The 17,198-nt window shown below is 58.0% G+C and overlaps 1 protein-coding gene across 3 annotated transcripts in view; it reads right to left on the bottom strand.

Moving 5' to 3' along the window:
• NPRL3 (NPR3 like, GATOR1 complex subunit) overlaps positions 1-17,198 on the bottom strand; it is a 33,224-nt gene that overhangs the window by 6,592 nt on the left and 9,434 nt on the right. For all 3 annotated transcript variants that reach the window (XM_070779312.1, XM_019987917.2, XM_070779313.1), the window contains exons 3-8: positions 15,011-15,140; positions 13,850-13,924; positions 9,085-9,238; positions 8,076-8,157; positions 2,377-2,514; positions 1,120-1,276 (exon numbers count right to left, since the gene is read on the bottom strand). In XM_070779312.1, the coding sequence (XP_070635413.1) occupies positions 1,120-1,276; positions 2,377-2,514; positions 8,076-8,157; positions 9,085-9,238; positions 13,850-13,924; positions 15,011-15,140 (736 nt within the window). The remainder of the gene's footprint in view (positions 1-1,119; positions 1,277-2,376; positions 2,515-8,075; positions 8,158-9,084; positions 9,239-13,849; positions 13,925-15,010; positions 15,141-17,198) is intronic.

Consider the following 17,198-nt stretch of genomic DNA (forward strand, 5'->3'; position numbering starts at 1 on the left):
TGCCAACAAAGGTCCATATAGTCAAAGTTACGGTTTTTCCAGTAGTCATATGCAGATGTGAGAATTGGGCCACAAAGGCTGAGCACCAAAGAACTGATGCTTTCGAACTGTGGTGCTGGAGAAGACTCCTGAGAGTCCCTTGGACTGCAAGGAGATCAAACCAGTCAATCCTAAAGGAAATCAACCCTGAATGTTCATTGGAAGGACTGATGTTGAAGCTCCAATACTTTGGCCACCTAATGCGAAGAGCCAACTCGTTGGAAAAGACACTGATGCTGGGAAAAATTGAAGGCAAAAGGAGAAAGGGATGACAGAGGATGAGATGGCTGGATGGCATCATTGACTTGATGGCCACGAATTTGAGCAAACTCCGGGAGAGAGTGGAGGGCAGAGGCGTGTTGCCGTCCCAGGGGGCGCAAAGAGTTGGTCATGAACTTAGTGACTGAACAACAACAACGGCCAATATGCTGAGGAGCAAAGACCGCAGGCCCCCTGGAGGTGCCTCACAGGGCCTGAGAAAGCTGTCCCGGCCTCCGCAGCTGTGGCCCCTGGCCCAGGGCTCCGCTGCCCCCTGGTGGCCAGGTGCTGCCCCACTCCAGACCCGGGGTCCCCCTCAGGCTGTCGCTTGAGGCCCCCCTGACCCAGCCTCCACCTTCTTCCTGTACTTTTCCTCACCCTCAGCGCTGCCTACTATTCCACCAGATCTTCGGCCAAAGAGGAGGGGCCACCATCTGATCAGAAAGGGCAGCCCCCAAGCTTGTGACTCGGCAGGGAGATGGCACCTCGTACAGAACACAGGCCCGCGTGCCATGGGGTGTGGTCCTGCTCTACACGGCTCCCACAAGGGCGAAGTCCACTCACCCAGCACCATGAAGGCCTCGCTCCTCTCTGCCACAGCCCAGCAGCCCCGCCACGATACAGACACTCGGCAGGAACTCAGGCCCCCGGCCCAGAGGCCGGTCTGCCTCCAGATCCATCACTGTGGCAGGCCGTACGCGGCCCTCGGCTGGACTACGGCCCTAGGGAGGCAGCTTGAGGTGCCTCCTATGACACATCCAGCCTCCCCCCACACTGCCCATCCTGCCCACTGAGGGCATCTCCCCAGGCCCCCAGAGGTACCTGCAGCAAAGCCAGGTCTGCGTCCTGGGCCAGCTGCTGCAGGTTCTTCACAGCAGACGTGGTCTTGATCACGCGCACCAGGGCCGGGGAGCAGTCAAGTGGGAGCTCACCCAGCAGGGACTTCTCATCGCTGAGCAGCAGCAGGGCATGGTACGGGCTGCAGGGCAGAGACATGGTCAGTGGTACAAGCAGCTTCGGGCTCTCGGGGTGGGCACCTGGAGAAAAGAGGCCACGGGAGGAACTGGAAGACAGGGTTGTGCCCTGAGGCCTTTAAAAACCTGCGAGGATCACTGCTGCAGCAGAAAGAACTGCAGGAGCCCTGATGACCCGCTCCATCCCACCTCTGGGACTGCCCGCAAACACTGGTTGACTTAAAAATGAGTCAACCCTTCCCAAGGAAACAGTCCCAAAGAGGGCTTCCCTGGTGGCTCAGATGGTAAAGAATCCATCTGCAACGCGGGAGACCTGGGTTCAATCCCTGGGCTGGGAAGATCCCCTGGAGGAGGGCATGGCAACCCACTCCAGTATTCTTGCCTGGAGAATCCCATGGACAGGGGAGCCTGGCGGGCAACAGTCCGTGGGGTCGCAAAGAGTTGGACACGACTGAGCGACTAAGCACAGCATATAACACATGGGAAAAGCAAAATCCCCACCTCAGACTGTGAACAGAACTACCGAGACACACGCTGGGAAGGAAGCCCAGGAGGAAAAGCCCGGACAGTGCGGGGGCCTGGGTGAGGGATGAAGCCAGTGCTCTGCTTTCTGTCATCAAAACATCTGCTGTCCCGTGCCCAGATCTCTTTTTCTGGTTAAGACATTTGAGGAGACAGAGCACTTGGTGGGGAAGGCAAAGGCAGGAGACTGGGCTCTGTGCTCTCCTTGCAGGAGGAAGCCTGAAATGGACAAACAGAGCCCACAAGTTCCGGTTCAAGCAGAGACCCCAGGAGTAACACCATGATGACACAGCCCTCTGAGGGTCAGGCCCGCTGCTGGCCGTGAGGCGCGGTCCACAGCCCTAACGAGGCCCCAGGCTGGGGCTGCAGCGCAAAGCCCTGCTCAGCCAGGCAGTGCCCAGAGGCTCTGGGGGTGAGCTGGGGGTGATGGTCACTCCTGGACAAAACTGGACACAAAAACATGTGTTTACAAACAGCAGAGCCCTACCTGCCAGTTTCTGTGGCAGGAAGAGGACCCAAGTGCTTGGTACACCTCAGGCAGACAAAGGAGAGAAGGGCCGGCGGGCGTGGGGCTGGCACTCACCGGATGGCCTTCAGGCTGCGCTCGATGGCCTCTGGCGGGATGAGGCTGCTGGCCGCGTAGTGGATCTTGTGGGGCAGGCAGAAGCTCACCTCCAGCCAGCTGTTGACGTGGAGCCGCACCACCCCAGATGTGCACAAGCTGCAGAGAGAGGGCCCTCAGCCTTGCACACGCAACCACATCTTGCACACCCGCCTGAGGGCGCCTCTGCCCAGCCCACAAGTACACTGCAGGGAGGCTTCCCAGACTCCTACCCCGCATCCTACCCCACATCTCAGTAGGGTTAAGAAAGCATCCTATCCCGCATGTCAGTAGGGTTAAGAGAAGAAAATGATGTATTAGGAACACACACAAAAGTTGCCTTTCTGGCCAGCCTCGGAATCTGCAGTCCAACCAGAGGCAAGGGATCAGGGAAGCCTCTCCAATCTCTGCCCTGGAGGCTCAATGCACCCGGGCGTCCCAGGGCTTCCTCTACACGATGGGCGGCCGGGCAGGGCAGGGCCCATCACCAAAAGGGAGAGATGAGCGGGAGGGAAGGGTGGCGGTGCCCGAGGGAGGAGCCCGCCCCTGCCGATGGTGCAGCCCTGCAGGCGCTCCACAGCCAGCAGCCACGCCAGCCCCCGCTCAGGCTTTCGGCACCCCTCGTCTCCCCAGCCTCGCTCAGGCCAAACACAGAGACTCTGTGTCTGACTCTCATGTCTCACAACCCACCTCAGACTGCCTGTGAATCCTGCCTGCTCCACGCAGGGACACACTGCACACCTGCTCCACTCTGGCCTCCCCGGTCTGCCCTCCCTACGCAGACCCCCAGGGGTCCCACCTCAGCAGTCCTAGCCAAGACCTCAAAGTGCCAGAGCCCTGTGGGACGTGCCCACTCTTGCCAACCCTGTATCCTCCCGCCAGAGAGTCCAGCAGGACAGGCTGCCCTGCTGCTCTCCAAGCTCGTGGACTTGCCCTAGCCACACGCTCTCCCTCAGGGGCGCCAGGGCTCCTTCCTGCCTACAGATCTCAACTCTAGGCCCACCTTCTCAGTGGGGTGAGCCCCAAGCCTGGCCCTGGCCCCCCAGGCGGCTCCAAGCTGCCATCTGTCCTGTGCGTGGGCAGCAACAGGCCCTCCTGTCCGCGGTCAGTGCTGTTTCCCGACCAGAATCCACAAGGTGCGGTGCTCACCGCACGGCCAGCAACGGGCAGGGACACTGAGAGCACTTCCAGCCTGGAGGGGGGAGGAGGCCTGAGGACAAGACCCTCTGGGCCGCCGTCTCTCAGGAACGAAGCTGAGGCCCTGACCTGGCCCGGGTGCTGAGCACAGAAGGAGTGACTGCTAGCGCAGAGCAGGGTATGGGGCCTGTGCCCCCTGCCTGGCCCCTTCTTGCCACACTCCAGCCCATGCTGCTGGCACTCGGGCCTCGGGGCTCTCGGAAACAGACTCAGGGATCTGGGTGCTAGAGGCGGCCCGTGGCCCCCGCCCCGCATCCACAGGCTGTTCTTACAGTCCCTCCCCACAGCCCTGTCCAAAGAGCTATGCGGAATCCACAGGCAGCAGTTTCAAATGTAAAAATCAGTCCTTATTGTCTCCAGCAGGGAATGGGCACCAAGGAGAGGAACCACGGGAAGCACACGGAGCACGCCTGCGACCTCAGCTGCCCCCAGGACTCCTGCTGGCCCCGGCCTCGCTCCCTCTCCTGTGCTGCCACCGGGGCACCTGGAGGGCCGGGCCCTCTCCCAGGGCTTCCCTGTCCCTAGCTGACCCCTTGAAGGATGAGAGAGGGTCTCAGGCCCCCAGCTGCAGGGGGGCCACAAGCTGTGGCTTGTGTGTAGTTCTCTTCACATCTGCTCAGAAAGGCAGTGGACTCAGAACCAAGGTCTTCCTATCTCTGAGCTCTCCTGTAGGACATGGCACGAGGTAGCTGCTGGAACGCAGAGTCATAGTAAACACCGAGATTCCTCTTTTCTTTTTTTTTTTTTTCGAGATTCCTCTTTTCAAATGTAGCCACGTGGGCTCCTCCAGGAGCCCAGCGATGCCATGTGTAGGCTGCTGAGCCACTGGGCACAGGAGGAGGCCCCAGGCACTGGTTCAGGCTCTTGGTGCACAATCTACAGCCTGCATTTGGGGGCTCCCACTCAGTCGTGCCAAGAAAGCAAAGGGAATTGTAAGCAAACTATGTGAACACAAGAAGCCGGACAGAGTGGTAAGAAAAGGGATGTGGAGGAGGGGGCAAGGGTAGGTGTAGCCTGGGGCCTCATGGGGATCTGGTAGCAGGCAGACAAGCCATCAAGGCCTGTGCAGCAGCATGGGGTACCAGTTGATGGGGTCACAAGGAGTTGGACAGGATTGAGCGACTGAGCACTAGCAGAGTAGAAGCTGGGCCCGAAAAGGGTCCCGAGCAGCTCGTACTTGTATCCTCAGGGCAGCTAACGGTTTGGTGGGGACACTGAGGAAAACACTGTGCCTGTGTGAGGCTTATCCGGCCCCTCACACGGATAAGGCCACACCACACACTGGACTGCAACTCTGAGACCCCACCCCGCCTGCGACACGAGATAGATGCGCCCCCAGAGCCCAAGGCCCAAGGCAATCACACGGGCCTTTCAACAAGCGCTTATCTTTCACATCCCAGACGGCACAGGATGCAAGCTCACCCCCCACCTCACATCTCAGCATCCAAATTTCAGTCCCTATCCTAGCATCCTGCTGTGGGCTCGCACCAGTCACCCTTCTCCCTGCCCCAGGCCAGAGACCTCCGAAGCCAGCCCTGCACCCTCTGTTCCCGCACACAGGGCCAACACTGCGCGTGACCCAAGAGGGCTAGGTGGGCTCCTGGAAGCCCACACTGACATTTCCAACACAGGTGCACTTTCTGGAAAGGACTGAAATTCCCAGGATACTCGTGGGCAAGTCTGTGGGCCCAGCCCTGCTCTGGACAGGCAGCGAAGAGCAGGGCAGAGTCCCCAGCACCCCCAGCACTGCCGCAGGTCAGGAACTGCTTGGCAGACACTTCTTCAAGCCCCACCACGGGATCCACATGCTGAGCACAGACGGCTAGGGGACATCCCCAACCTCGGGGGATGCTGTCACTGAAGTCACCAAGCTACAAGGGGACACACAGGTGCTGGGCAAGCAGCGGCGGGCTCCGCGGAGTCACGCGGCAGCAGCGGCTCACAGACGCAGAGGTCCTGGGGCATAGGGCCTCCAGGCCACACCGCACACAGGACTGCAGTCAAAGCGCTCAGTCCACAACACCCCTGTGCAAAGCCCCAGCCCAGCCTCGAACCTCAACCAGACCTCAGCTTCAGGCCTCTTGCTTCTGCTTTGAGAAAGCCCGTCCCGGGGCCTGCTGGCGAGCCTCCACAGAGAAAGGGCTGCGTGCTCCCTACCACCTGCCTTCTTGCCCCTCGGTGCAGCCCGCCCTGCAGGAGCAGGGTGGGTCAGGCTAGACCCTCACAGCCTTCCCACTGGGTCAGAGCCGATGCCGTCAGCAGGCGGGGACAGGGGAGGACACGGATGGTCTGGGATTCCTATGGGAGAAGCACTGGGCGGGACCCAGATCACAAGACTCGGGCCTGGAAACAGGGAGGGGGTCATCTGGGTTCAGGAAGGAGGCAAAGGGCTGAATGGGGGCCCGGGAGCTGCTCTTGCTGAGTGCTGACTCCTGTCCTTGGGACTGCTGCCACTAGAGGGCGCTGGGCTGCCTCAGCGCTGGGCTGCCTCAGCTCCGGGCTCGGCCGGTCCAGCACGCCACGAAAGCAGCTGTCAACTCTCGAGGGTCAGCATCCCAACACAGTTCGAGCCTAAGAATTCACAGCTCATTGTTTGCTCAGAAACATACTGTCTGGCTCTGGATTGCTTTTTACTGTAAGCCCACGCTGGCCTGGATCTAGCGTGCAGTTTCAAGGGACGCTGCTCTTATGTCCTCTGACACCCTGAAGTCATCGAAATAAAAACACGGAAACAGCAGCCACTCTGTGCATCCCTGAAGACAGCTCTCCCTCCCACCTAAAGGCACCTGCGCCCCCAGGAGGAAACAGGGCCAAAGCAGAGCGTTCACAGAGAAGGGTACAGGGGTGGGCCCAGGTGAAGACGTGCACACCTGCGTTCATATCGGCTGACCTGAGACACCATCCACCACCCACCGTGGTCGGCAGAACCGGAAAGCTCAGAAGACTCTGTGTGGCAAAGTCAGGTGCTGCTGACAGGTGGGCAGACACAGCCACAGAGGGCAGTACCTCCGTGACACACACACCTGACTACTTAGCCGGCAGTTTCACTTAGGAATTTCTCTCAGGGATGCACGGGCACCCACAAAAAAACACACACGGCTAAGCCGCATGTCCTTCAGCAGCAAAAGCTGGAGCCCATGAAGCCCCAGGGAGGCGGCAGGCAGCTGGGCAGCAGAGAAGTCAGTCCTTATTTACCAACAGACAGATGTCTAAGTTGCACGTGGAGGTGAGAAGGTACAGGGCAACCGCACACGCAGTATGCTCCGGGCTCACCCTCCTGTGCGCCGCGCCCTCGGAGGGGCACACAGCACGCAGCCACCTGACACATCCTGCCTCCGGGACGGGACCGGTGAGGGTCTAAGGAGAAAGCAGCCCAGCGCCCTTTCAGACCTGACCGACAGGGGACCTCTTCAAAGGCTTAAGCTAAATAACAAAAAGACAATTACCAAAACATCACAGTGGTTAACACTGGGCGTGGGATTACAGACGGTTTTATTTTCTTTATACTTCCCTATATCTATAATAAATACATAATACTGGTGAAATCAGAAAAAAACATTAACATTAAAAAAAAAGGAGGGGGGAATTCTCTGGCAGCCCAGTGGTTAGGACTCCACGCTTCCACTGCAGGAGGCCAGGATTCAATCCCTGGTTGGGAATTAAGCTATCACAAGTCCCACAGTTCAGCCAAAAAAAAAAAAAAAGAGAATTCATGGGGAAAAAGAAAACTTACATGGAAAAAGGAAAGGATGTGGACAAACCACCATCTCCAGAGGGGCTCTGGCCACAGCTCTCAGGTCAAGCCCATCTCCAGTGGGGAACACGGTCTCCTGGATGGAGGAGGCCAGGGCAGGGAAGCTGGTGGCGAGGGGAGGTGAGGGGGCAGTGCCCCTTGCGCCCCCCGTCCAGCAACATGCCGGTCCCCTCAGCCCCGAGAGGCCTCTGGTGAGCCCGCTTGCCAGGTGCAGAACAGGAGAAGCTGCCAGCCAGCGGCACTCACCCAGGACTGGGGTCCCACAGACCCAGGGCCAGGGAGCAGTGGTCAAAGCCCCGTGGACACGCTTTAGAAAGAAGAGTGCCTGCCTTGCTTGTCCACACTAAGAGGTGGTGCTGAGCTGGGGTTCCCGCCATGTCTCCACTGCCTGCTGCCCATACACTGAGTGTCCCAAACCCCCAAGACTAGAGCTAGTCAGGGGAGCAGGGCCAGCCCTAGACCCTGAGCCTCAGTCTCCTCTTGGGTGCGGCAGCCACAGTGACCTCACCTGAAGAAGGCAGGCCTGGAACACGGTAGGTGCTGTGCTCAGTCAGCGTCACCTTGCGTTCTAGGCCCCCACACAGCTTTCTTCAGGTCCATTTTCTAGTCAGAGCAAAGTCTGGGGGTGCCGTCCCAGCCAGGCACCTTTCTGCCCTCCCTCCATCTCAGGCAGAGCGGGGAAGTGGCACCCGCCTTGCGGAGGCCCTGGGCAGGAGGCCACTCGTCTTACCTGTCATAAGCGTCCTTGAGGTCCCTGGCCAGCTTGCACTTGGGCAGGATGTGGTGGAATGGGGACTGAGGCCCGTCATTTGCTGCAAGAGTTGTAACACAGGGGACTCAGAGCCTGCACAGCACAGAGCTCACACAGGCCAGATGGCAAGTTTAGGCTAAGAAGGACTTTAAGTGACTGTACACCAAACATCAGGACGTTGCCCAGTGGTCCGCACCACCATCTTCTGGATTTCCCGACCGCTGGCCCCACCTGACTCTGCAAGTACAGGCCTCACGTAACATCTAACAAAAAATAGATGTACTAACATTGAACTTTTAAAAATCCCGGTGAAAAAGTCACAAACTCTTAAGAATGTTTTTAAAAGATAAAACTTCTGGATTGTTATTATTAATAATACATAACTGGGGAAAATAAATGTATTACACATTTTGACAACTGTCAAACATCAAAAACAAATTTTTCCAAGTGGCACATTCTCATGTACTTTTGCTTATAGCTAAAATTAGCCCAAGTTCACTGGCAAGTGTAGTCCTGGTTTTCTCTTCTGCTATGGAGGTGCTGACCTGAGAAGACAGAGGCAAAGCCTATGACAAAGGGGGCATCTCTCAGCTCTGAGATGCTGACAGTGCACCAAGGCCTCAGGCGGATCCATCAGCAGATACTACTTTAATAACTGGCCAGCTGACAGCTCGATTGGGCTCCCCTTCAATTCTGCTGAAAGCAAAGAAGAGGCCTCCTTCCAGCTTGACGCTGCCCTTCCGCATGCCTCCCACCCCAGGGAGACTGCCCAGCAGAACCAGGGTGGTACCTGACCTGCGGGAAGAGCCATCATGCGGGGTCTGGGGGAGGGGGACAGTTTGGGCTGGGGAGCCACTCTCGGAGCATCAGTTCGGGAGCCTGGGTCTTGCTGGGACCTTTGAGGGTCTTGCTGAATGCCCAGGGCATGCTCAGTCCAGCACAGAGCCCACCAGCCTCCGTATTCTGGAGAAGCCACCGGCGCGCTCACCGTCAGCCGTGGCGGACACCTCGTCCTGCAGCGCCAGGATCAGCTTGGCCTCCCGCGTGAGGTACTGGCAGCGGCGCTCCTCGTGCTGCAGCACGGTGGCGATGCGGCGGGAGAGGGTGTGCAGACAGCTGATCACCGACGGGTCCGCGTGGGCCTGCAGGGCACCCCAGGAGGACATGCAGCATTGCTCAGAGTGCGGAAGAGCCCTCTCTGGGTGTCCCGTCCTGGGTCCCCTCGAGGGCCTCTCCCAGCAACACCGGTCTGTGCACGTTCCACGGTGGGCATGGAGCTGCTGCCCACACGGCAGCACAGATGGCCCTGTGGGGTCCCCAGTGGGGAGGGACAAGCACGCAGGTGCTTCTAACAAGTGAGAGGGGGTCCCACACTCAGGGCCCCAGGCCAGCACATCCAGGGAGGCAGGGGATGTTCAGGAATGCAGTCCAGGCCTGGCAGGAACAGCCCAGTGACACAACGGAAGGCCCAGACCCCGCCATCACGTGCGCGGGGACCCAAGGTCACAGGCTTCCATCTGAGAAGAACAAGGGCCCTCCCTCACCCATCAGCCCACAGGTCAAGTGCTCAGAGTAAGCCTATGGAGAGCAGAGCCCGGGGGTGTCTACGGTCTCCAGGGAGCGGCTGTGTGAGAGCTCAGTCACACAAGCACACAAGTAACAACAGGGACACAGCGTGAGACACAAGCGTTGGGCCCACTGCTCAGTGAAGACCTCTGTCCTCAGAGGAAGCGCTCTTCCTGAGAGCTGGCTAACAGGTCAGCAGGCACCAGGCCCCCGCACATCCCTCTGCACCCCTCTGTTAATCCTGGCACCTATCGGGGGCCACAGCCAAGCCAGGCCTGCGCACCCGCCCAGGCCAAGGGTGGGGCAGGCAGCTGTGAGGTCTGTGAAGATGCCCCCAGAGCTGATAACCACCTGCCATGACTCAGCACCCCAGGAGCCGACAGGGAGGCTGAGTCATCCCGGGTAGAGGTGGGAGGAGGGGAGAGTGGCGGCCCCGATTAGAGCCTCCGCTTGGCCTCCCCTCCTGTTTATCTGCAGGCACGGCCCTCGGCAAAGGTCCACAGCCAGGCTCCTGGGCCAAACCTTGACCTAGACAAAGTAAACACCTTCATCACCTGGAGCTGGGGACACTCTAGCTCCTAGCAGATCCACATTCACAAGCAGAACTCACCCCCGGCAGCACACCTGTGCGGCGAGGGGCTGAGGGCTAGGTCCACGCCGGGCCCCTGCAGACCACAGCCCTCCCCACATCCAGGAGGGCCCCTCAAGGGTCCCCAGAAGGTCACGGGATAGAGGGTCTGGGTTAAGTGTGTACACAAGTGCCTCAAATCAAAATGTTCTGCCTTAGATTTGAGAAAAATCTGTGTAAAAATCTTCCTCCCAGCAAAGCAGAGGGAGGAGAGTGACCTGGGCACATGGTCACTCCCTGACCCCCCAGCACACGCCTACTGGCTGGGGCAAGACGGTGCCACAAATCGGGTGCCCAGGGCTGCTCACTCACACTCCTGGGCGAGGCCCACATGGACGAGTGTGTCTAGGTGCCCCGACTGGCTGCAAGGCCCGGCCCGGCTCCAGGTGCCTGGAGAGCCCAGGCTACATGGGGTACACCAAGAAGGTGACCACTGAGGAGGCGCCAGCCCCGAGTGGGGCTCTGAGAAACATGCCCTCCCTGCAGACATGATGTGAAGCAGCATGATGTGCAGAGCATCGCCAGTGAGACTGTCTCACCCGTGAAACTCCCACCAAACAGTCAGGCCCTCAGAGCAGATGTACAGTTTGCAGGAGACACAGGGATTGTCTGCACAGAGACAGGTCTGACCATGGACCCGTCCACGGGATAAAGGAGGAGAGAGTTCTAGATGGAGAGGAGGGGAGCGTTAGAGGCCTGGGCACACAACCCCCCATGCTTCTGTGGGCTGGTTTCTGGTTTTCACTCCAGTTTAGACAGGCAAACAGGAAAAAATGCTGTGACGACTGGGACACGTTTCCATGAACTAGACACTAGCTGCTACCTACATAAGTTAGTTCTGTCAGGTATGGTGTACAACAGCTGTCCCCTCTCAGAGACGCTTCCTGAGGTATGTAGGGGTGAGCAGACAGGCGCTCTGAGACCTGTCCTCCTCAGCCAGGGAACGGGGTCGGGTAGAGGAACCAGGGGCAGAGGCAGCAGCCGTGGGACCTGAGACAGGGGCACAAGGGTCATCAGGCTGCTGTCTCGAGCCCAGGGCGTGCTGAAAACTTCAAAGCAAAAAGAGTGTACATTTTTATATGACTACAGAAAAGAGGAAATAAAACCCGTCTACTCTTTACCTTGCGTTCAATTTCTCCCACTGCTCACATCACTGCCTCTGTGCTCTGAAGTCCTACGTTGCCCTGTCTCCTGTGGCTTTAACCTGGGAGGGACCCACCCGCTCGCTCCAGCGTCTGGCCTCACCCCCATTCTCACTTGCAGTGGCCACAGAACACGCTAGTGTATAAACTACTACCCTGTCTAACTGTTCTCCGGCCACTGGACAGCAGGATTATCTCCAGCCTGCTTATTATAAAAATCCCCATACACTTTAAAATCTGCCTTTTTCCCTGACTGCCGCGCCCATGGGAGTCACACACTCAGCTATCACAGGCCGCTGCTCCCAGAGATGAGGGCCTGCCTGCAACATCCAGGGTGGGGCCGCAGCGGCTCCTCACACCCCCGCCCCTCAGGGGCTATCAGAGTTGACGGGTGGACAGCACTGGTCGTGGTTTCGGTCTGTCTTCATCACTGAGTTCTTTCTGTGGATGTCTGCAGTGCATAATGAAATAAACGATAAAAAGACACTGAACAAGCCCACGCCACCCAAGTGCACGAAGCAGAAAGCAACGCTTCCCCTCTGGGCACCTCCAGCCCCACAGTCACCAGCAGGGAGCACTGTGTCTAACTGGCACCTCTCCACTGATCAGCAGGGGGGCAGTTTTGAGAATACAGCTCCCTTCAGAACGAAGAAAGCTTTTCTCCAGCATTACTTTGATTCTGAACTCTTCAGTGAGATCAAAAAAGCCTTGTGGGGAAAACACTCTGAGACTCAGAAGGCAGCTGAGGTGGCAGGTCCTCTCCTGCTGGAATCACTCCCGCCACCACGCAGGGAACAAGGCACACTGCCCACTCCTTGTCACCAAGGTACAATCATTCTCTCTGACACTTCTGTACGAAAGCCACCTGCAGCTCACGTTGCCGACCAGGAAGAATGACTGGACTCGCCAGTGAAATCTGCTGGTGGAGGAGTGCCATATTTAACTGAACACATGTCTCCTAGATTTCAAAGTTCCTTCACAACACCAGCCAGCCCTTACCCACGAGTGCTTCTCATGCTTACTGAGATCCCTTGTATTCTGAGAGCTCTGTGCTGTGCTCAGTCGTGTTCAACCAGGCTCCTCTGCCTGTAGGATTCTCCTGGCAAGAATGCCAGAGTAGGTTGCCATTTCCTCCTCTAGGGGATCTTTCTGAACCAGGGATGGAACCTGCATCTCTTGCACTGGCAGGCAGTTCTTTACCACTAAGCCACCTGGGAAGCCCTTTGACAGCTTTACCAAGAAGAAATTTCCTCTAACTAGTGAAAGCAAAACTTCAGACAGTGCTAGGAACTTCCTCAAGAAGTAATTAGGCTTAATTATAAAACAACCCAACATAACAAATGCTGAGAATGTAGAGAAATTGGAACCCTCCTACATGGCTGGTGGGGGTGTAAAATGGTGCAGCTGCTGTGGAAGACAGTCTGGCAGCTTCTCAAAAGGTTAAACGCTGAGTCACCACATGACCCAGCAAGTCCATTTCTAGGTATGCGCCCAAGGGAAATGAAAACATGTGTTCACACAAAACTTGTACATAAATGTCCTTAACGGCATTTTCTTACAGCCAAAAGGTGGAAACAACCCAAAAGTTCACCAGTAGATAAAACAAAGTATGATCTCCTTTCAGTGGAATATGATTGAGCCATAGAAAGGGAGAAAGTACTGATCCATATTACAACATGCATGATTCAATTAAAAGAGTATTTAAAAAACCCTCAAGGACCTACTGTACAGCACAGGGAACTATATTCCATATCTTATAATAATCTTTAATGGAAAGAATCTAAAAAAGAATATATAAATATGTCAATCACTTTGCCGTACACCTGAAACATTATATATCAACCACGCTTCAATTTAAAAAAAAAAAGATTATGAAAAACTGGATGAATCTCAAAACCATTACATTAAGTGACAGAAGTCAGACATCAAAGCTCACATACTGCAGGATCCCTTTCATGTGAAGCACAAAAAACAGGTAAATCCACAGAAAGAGAAAGCAGATTGGTAGTTCCAGGGCTGGGAGAGGAGAGAGCATTCGGAATAACTGATGTCCTTTTGGGACGATGACAATAGGGTGGCAGTGATGATTACACAACACTGTTACCAGATGCCACCAAAATGTCACTGTAAAATGGTTAAGATGATATGTTTTACGTACATTTTACTTTAAAAAGAGGGGAAGGATGAAGCTGGACTCTTCCAGCACCCAGAAGGGGCTAGTGCTGTGCCCAGAGTGGGCTGAGTTGAGTGAAGGACGCAGTCACCGGAAATGAGTCACTGCCCCTCCACCCCTCCCTGAGCCCCTCTTCCAACCCCTCCTCCTCAGCACCTCCTTCTCCCCCTACCCTCCCCCGTGACCCCCACCCTTCCCCCAACCCCCCTCCTCCCTGATCTGCTCTTCAGTCATTTACACTCACCCTCAGTGCAAACACCACATTGAAAAGAATCATGGTGGGAGCCTCCCTCTTCGGGGACGGGTCAGTTTTGGAGACCTGTGAAAGGGGCACAGTTCTGTGAGTGAGAGCCAACACCTGCCAGGACAATCACTTGGAGTGATCCCACCGCAGGCAGGACAATGCTCCAGAGTACTTGGAACCAGAGGAGAACCAAGCCCGAGGCCTCTGAGAGGCACCCAGAGTCTGCACAGCAAGTGCATGCTGCACGGACAGACGGTCACGGTGGAGAAAGGAGCAGAAGAGTGCTGTGACCCAAACAGACAAGACTGCCCCATCACCTCGAGTGAGCTGGCTGCCCGGAGGAGACGGCAGGGGCCACTGGGGCACCAGCCTGCCCAGGGCCCAAGCACCAGCTGCTGACAAGCGTCACCAGCAGGGGCAAAGGGATCCCTGGGCCACCCATCAGGCCCGTCTCCAGCCCTGTGCCTCCAGTTCTGCGGGCAGGGTGGCGAGGGGCTGCCAAAGGCCCCCACCCCACCCACAGGCCACCAGTGAGGTGGAGCAAGTGTGGGCAGGGCTGGTGCCCCAGGGGCCATGTCCCCACCGTGTCCCCTGCCCTGGCAGCTCCTGCTGTCTCAGAAGCTCTCCTCCAGACGAGAACACCTGAGGACCATACCCCAGGCCCTCACGGGATTTCTGGATCATGTGTGTGTGTCACTTCAAAACCCTTCAGAATCCCAGGGACACTGGTGTCGCTTCTGCCTGCATGCAGAGGACTGACTGGCAGTTCCGGTGTGCCAAATCCCCTTGGGTAACAGTGCATCCAGTCTCCATGGAGAACACACAGAGCACGCTCAGGACGACAGTGAGAGCTAAACTGATAACACTATTGGCTAGGACTTCACTTATGAGCAAGAAGAAATGCTTGCCCTGCTTTATATAAAGCTCAAGGGTCTGACACACTGCTGACCTCCCTCTCTTGGCTGCCCCCCCGAAACAGACATGGTATACACAAAGAGGAAGGCCGCGGTCCAGAGAGACTCCAGATGCAAACAGCAAAAGCTCCGGGCAAGGACTCAGGGCCTACGAGGAGGTGCAGGTGGGCAAGCACCGGACAGCTCTGCCCTCCACAGCCCCAAAGGCCACGGAGCCAGGGGCCCGCGCCTGCCCGGGAGCCCGTACCTGGCCCAGCGTGTGCTGCAGCAGTGTCGGGTGCCCAACAAACCGCACGTTATCGATCTTCAGTTCAAACTTCTGGCCACACATTTCAGACTTGGTTGCCAAAATTGTTGCCAGAATGACATCTGAAAACCTTAAAATTTAAAAAGACAGTGGAGTGAAAAGAGTTAACTGAGAGCCACAGCAGCAGGCCCACTGCCCTGGGTGGGGGCGGCACCGCCGACCAGGACCGGGAAGCTTCCACCTGACAGCTGCCCTTCGGAAGCAACCCCCAGGGTCAGGGCAGAGCTACAAGGCGAAGGTGCGAGCGGTCCCGCAGGGCATGTGCTGCCACCCTGGCCCCCACCCAGGCAGGAGGAGAGAGGCGTCTGCCCTCAGGAAGGCTGCGGGCGCTGGCAAGGCCCTGAGGAACCTTGTTAAGGCTCGGAGGCCGGGAGTGGGGGTGCGGGGGGGGCTCCTTAACGGGCCCAGGGGTGCAGGGCCCCCCACCAAGCCCCCAGAGGCCGGCCCCTCGGTGCTGACTGAGGCCCAAGGGGATGCACGCATTGGAGCCTGTGAACCGCTTTCATCCCAGGGCAGCTCCTGGGCCTCCCACACCCTGAACACGTCACCCTCCAGCTTTTATTCGGGAAAAAACATTTCAGACACACGAAATACGCAGATCCACTAACTGCGAGGATGGAGGGACAGACAGAGACGGAGGCCACGGAGGAGGAAGGGCTGGTGAGAGCTGGCTGCGGGCTGGCAGCATGGCCCCTTCCCTCCTGCCCGGGGTGTCGGCATGGGGGCGTCACCACAGGGGAGAGAGTGCAGGGCAGCCTTGTCTCCAAGCCCGGGCCCGGGGCCTCCGCTCTGCAGACACAGACGCCCCATGTCGAACGTAGAGCCAGACGGCAGCAAGGCCTGTGCTCATCCCCCCGCTGGGGAAAAGCCTCTCTGGCATCCAGGTGGGAGGACAGGCTGTGCGGGGAAGGCTCCACAGGGGCCACTGAGGACACAGGCCTCCCGAGCAGCGGGGCTGGTGGTAGCACCCCGGGCCTCTCCCAGGGGCCGCGCTCTGGGGGGGCACCTGCCCCGAGAACCCTTGCCCCCAGAGAAAGGAGGGCCGCACACTGTGCGTGCTGCTGCTGCTGCTTCCACTCAGCTATGAAGCAACCAGACACCACCCGGACTCAAGGGTCCAGGAAGGGGCCCCGCGGTAGCGGCTGCCTGTGCGCGCCCAACACTGGGAAGAGCATAAATGAGACCAGCAGCCGAGTGAGTCCCGCGGAAACCGCTGAGGCCCTGGGCGGGGTCACACTGGCGTCCAGTCTTCCTCCAGGACTGACACGGCCCTCTAGGCACGCTCGGTCACCTGGGGCCCCCAAACGAACCAGACACAGAGGGTCTGTCAGCGCGGGCCGCCGCGCCATTCGCAGTCAGGGCTGCAGTCGGCCCTTCCCGCACAGACACTGTCAGAGATGTTTTGGAAACACGGAGCCTGCAGCCCGGCCTCGGCCCCCACTGTGGGGCCTCGTTCCCAGGAACACAGCCTTCTGGTGAGTCAACCAGACACAGGAGACTCTAGGTCTTTCTTCAAAACCTCTCGATGGCTCACTCTGCCCGGGAAGCCATGCAGGGGCCTAGAGACCGGAGAGGACGTGGGGAGGCGGAGCCTCACTGACGCGACTGCCCCAGCATCTGGACCAGCGCCCGTGCCTCCTGCCCGATCTGAGCAAACCCACCACTACTCCGGCACCCTGTGACTCAGGACACCTCCTGCCCTATCTGAGCAAACCCACCACTACTCCGGCACCCTGTGACTCAGGACACCACAGGACAGATAGGAGAACACCACCCACCGCCCAGAGACTTCACTTTTTACTGTGATATCAAAAATCTCCTCCAAAACCTCTGCTCTGCCATGAAGAGCCACAGACAGGCCTGAGCCCTGGCCTCAGCCTCCCGTCCAGGAATCTGAGTCTGCCGGGCTGTGGGACAGGCCCTGAGACTCAGAGGCAAGCAGCAGTGGTCTCACGCACGTCTATAAGCCTCCAAATCCCAAGGCCGCCTGAAAAGCACTCCCCCCACCTGGGCCCAGAGAGCAAAGGTCTGCAGAGGGGACCAACCGCAAAGTCAGGTGCTGCTTCAAGTAAAAGCCACCCCTCAACCCCCGGCAGACACTCAGGGAGACCCCTCTGCTGTCTGACTG

Source organism: Bos indicus, chromosome 25, assembly GCF_029378745.1.
Source record: "Bos indicus isolate NIAB-ARS_2022 breed Sahiwal x Tharparkar chromosome 25, NIAB-ARS_B.indTharparkar_mat_pri_1.0, whole genome shotgun sequence".
Lineage (NCBI taxonomy): Eukaryota > Metazoa > Chordata > Mammalia > Artiodactyla > Bovidae > Bos > Bos indicus.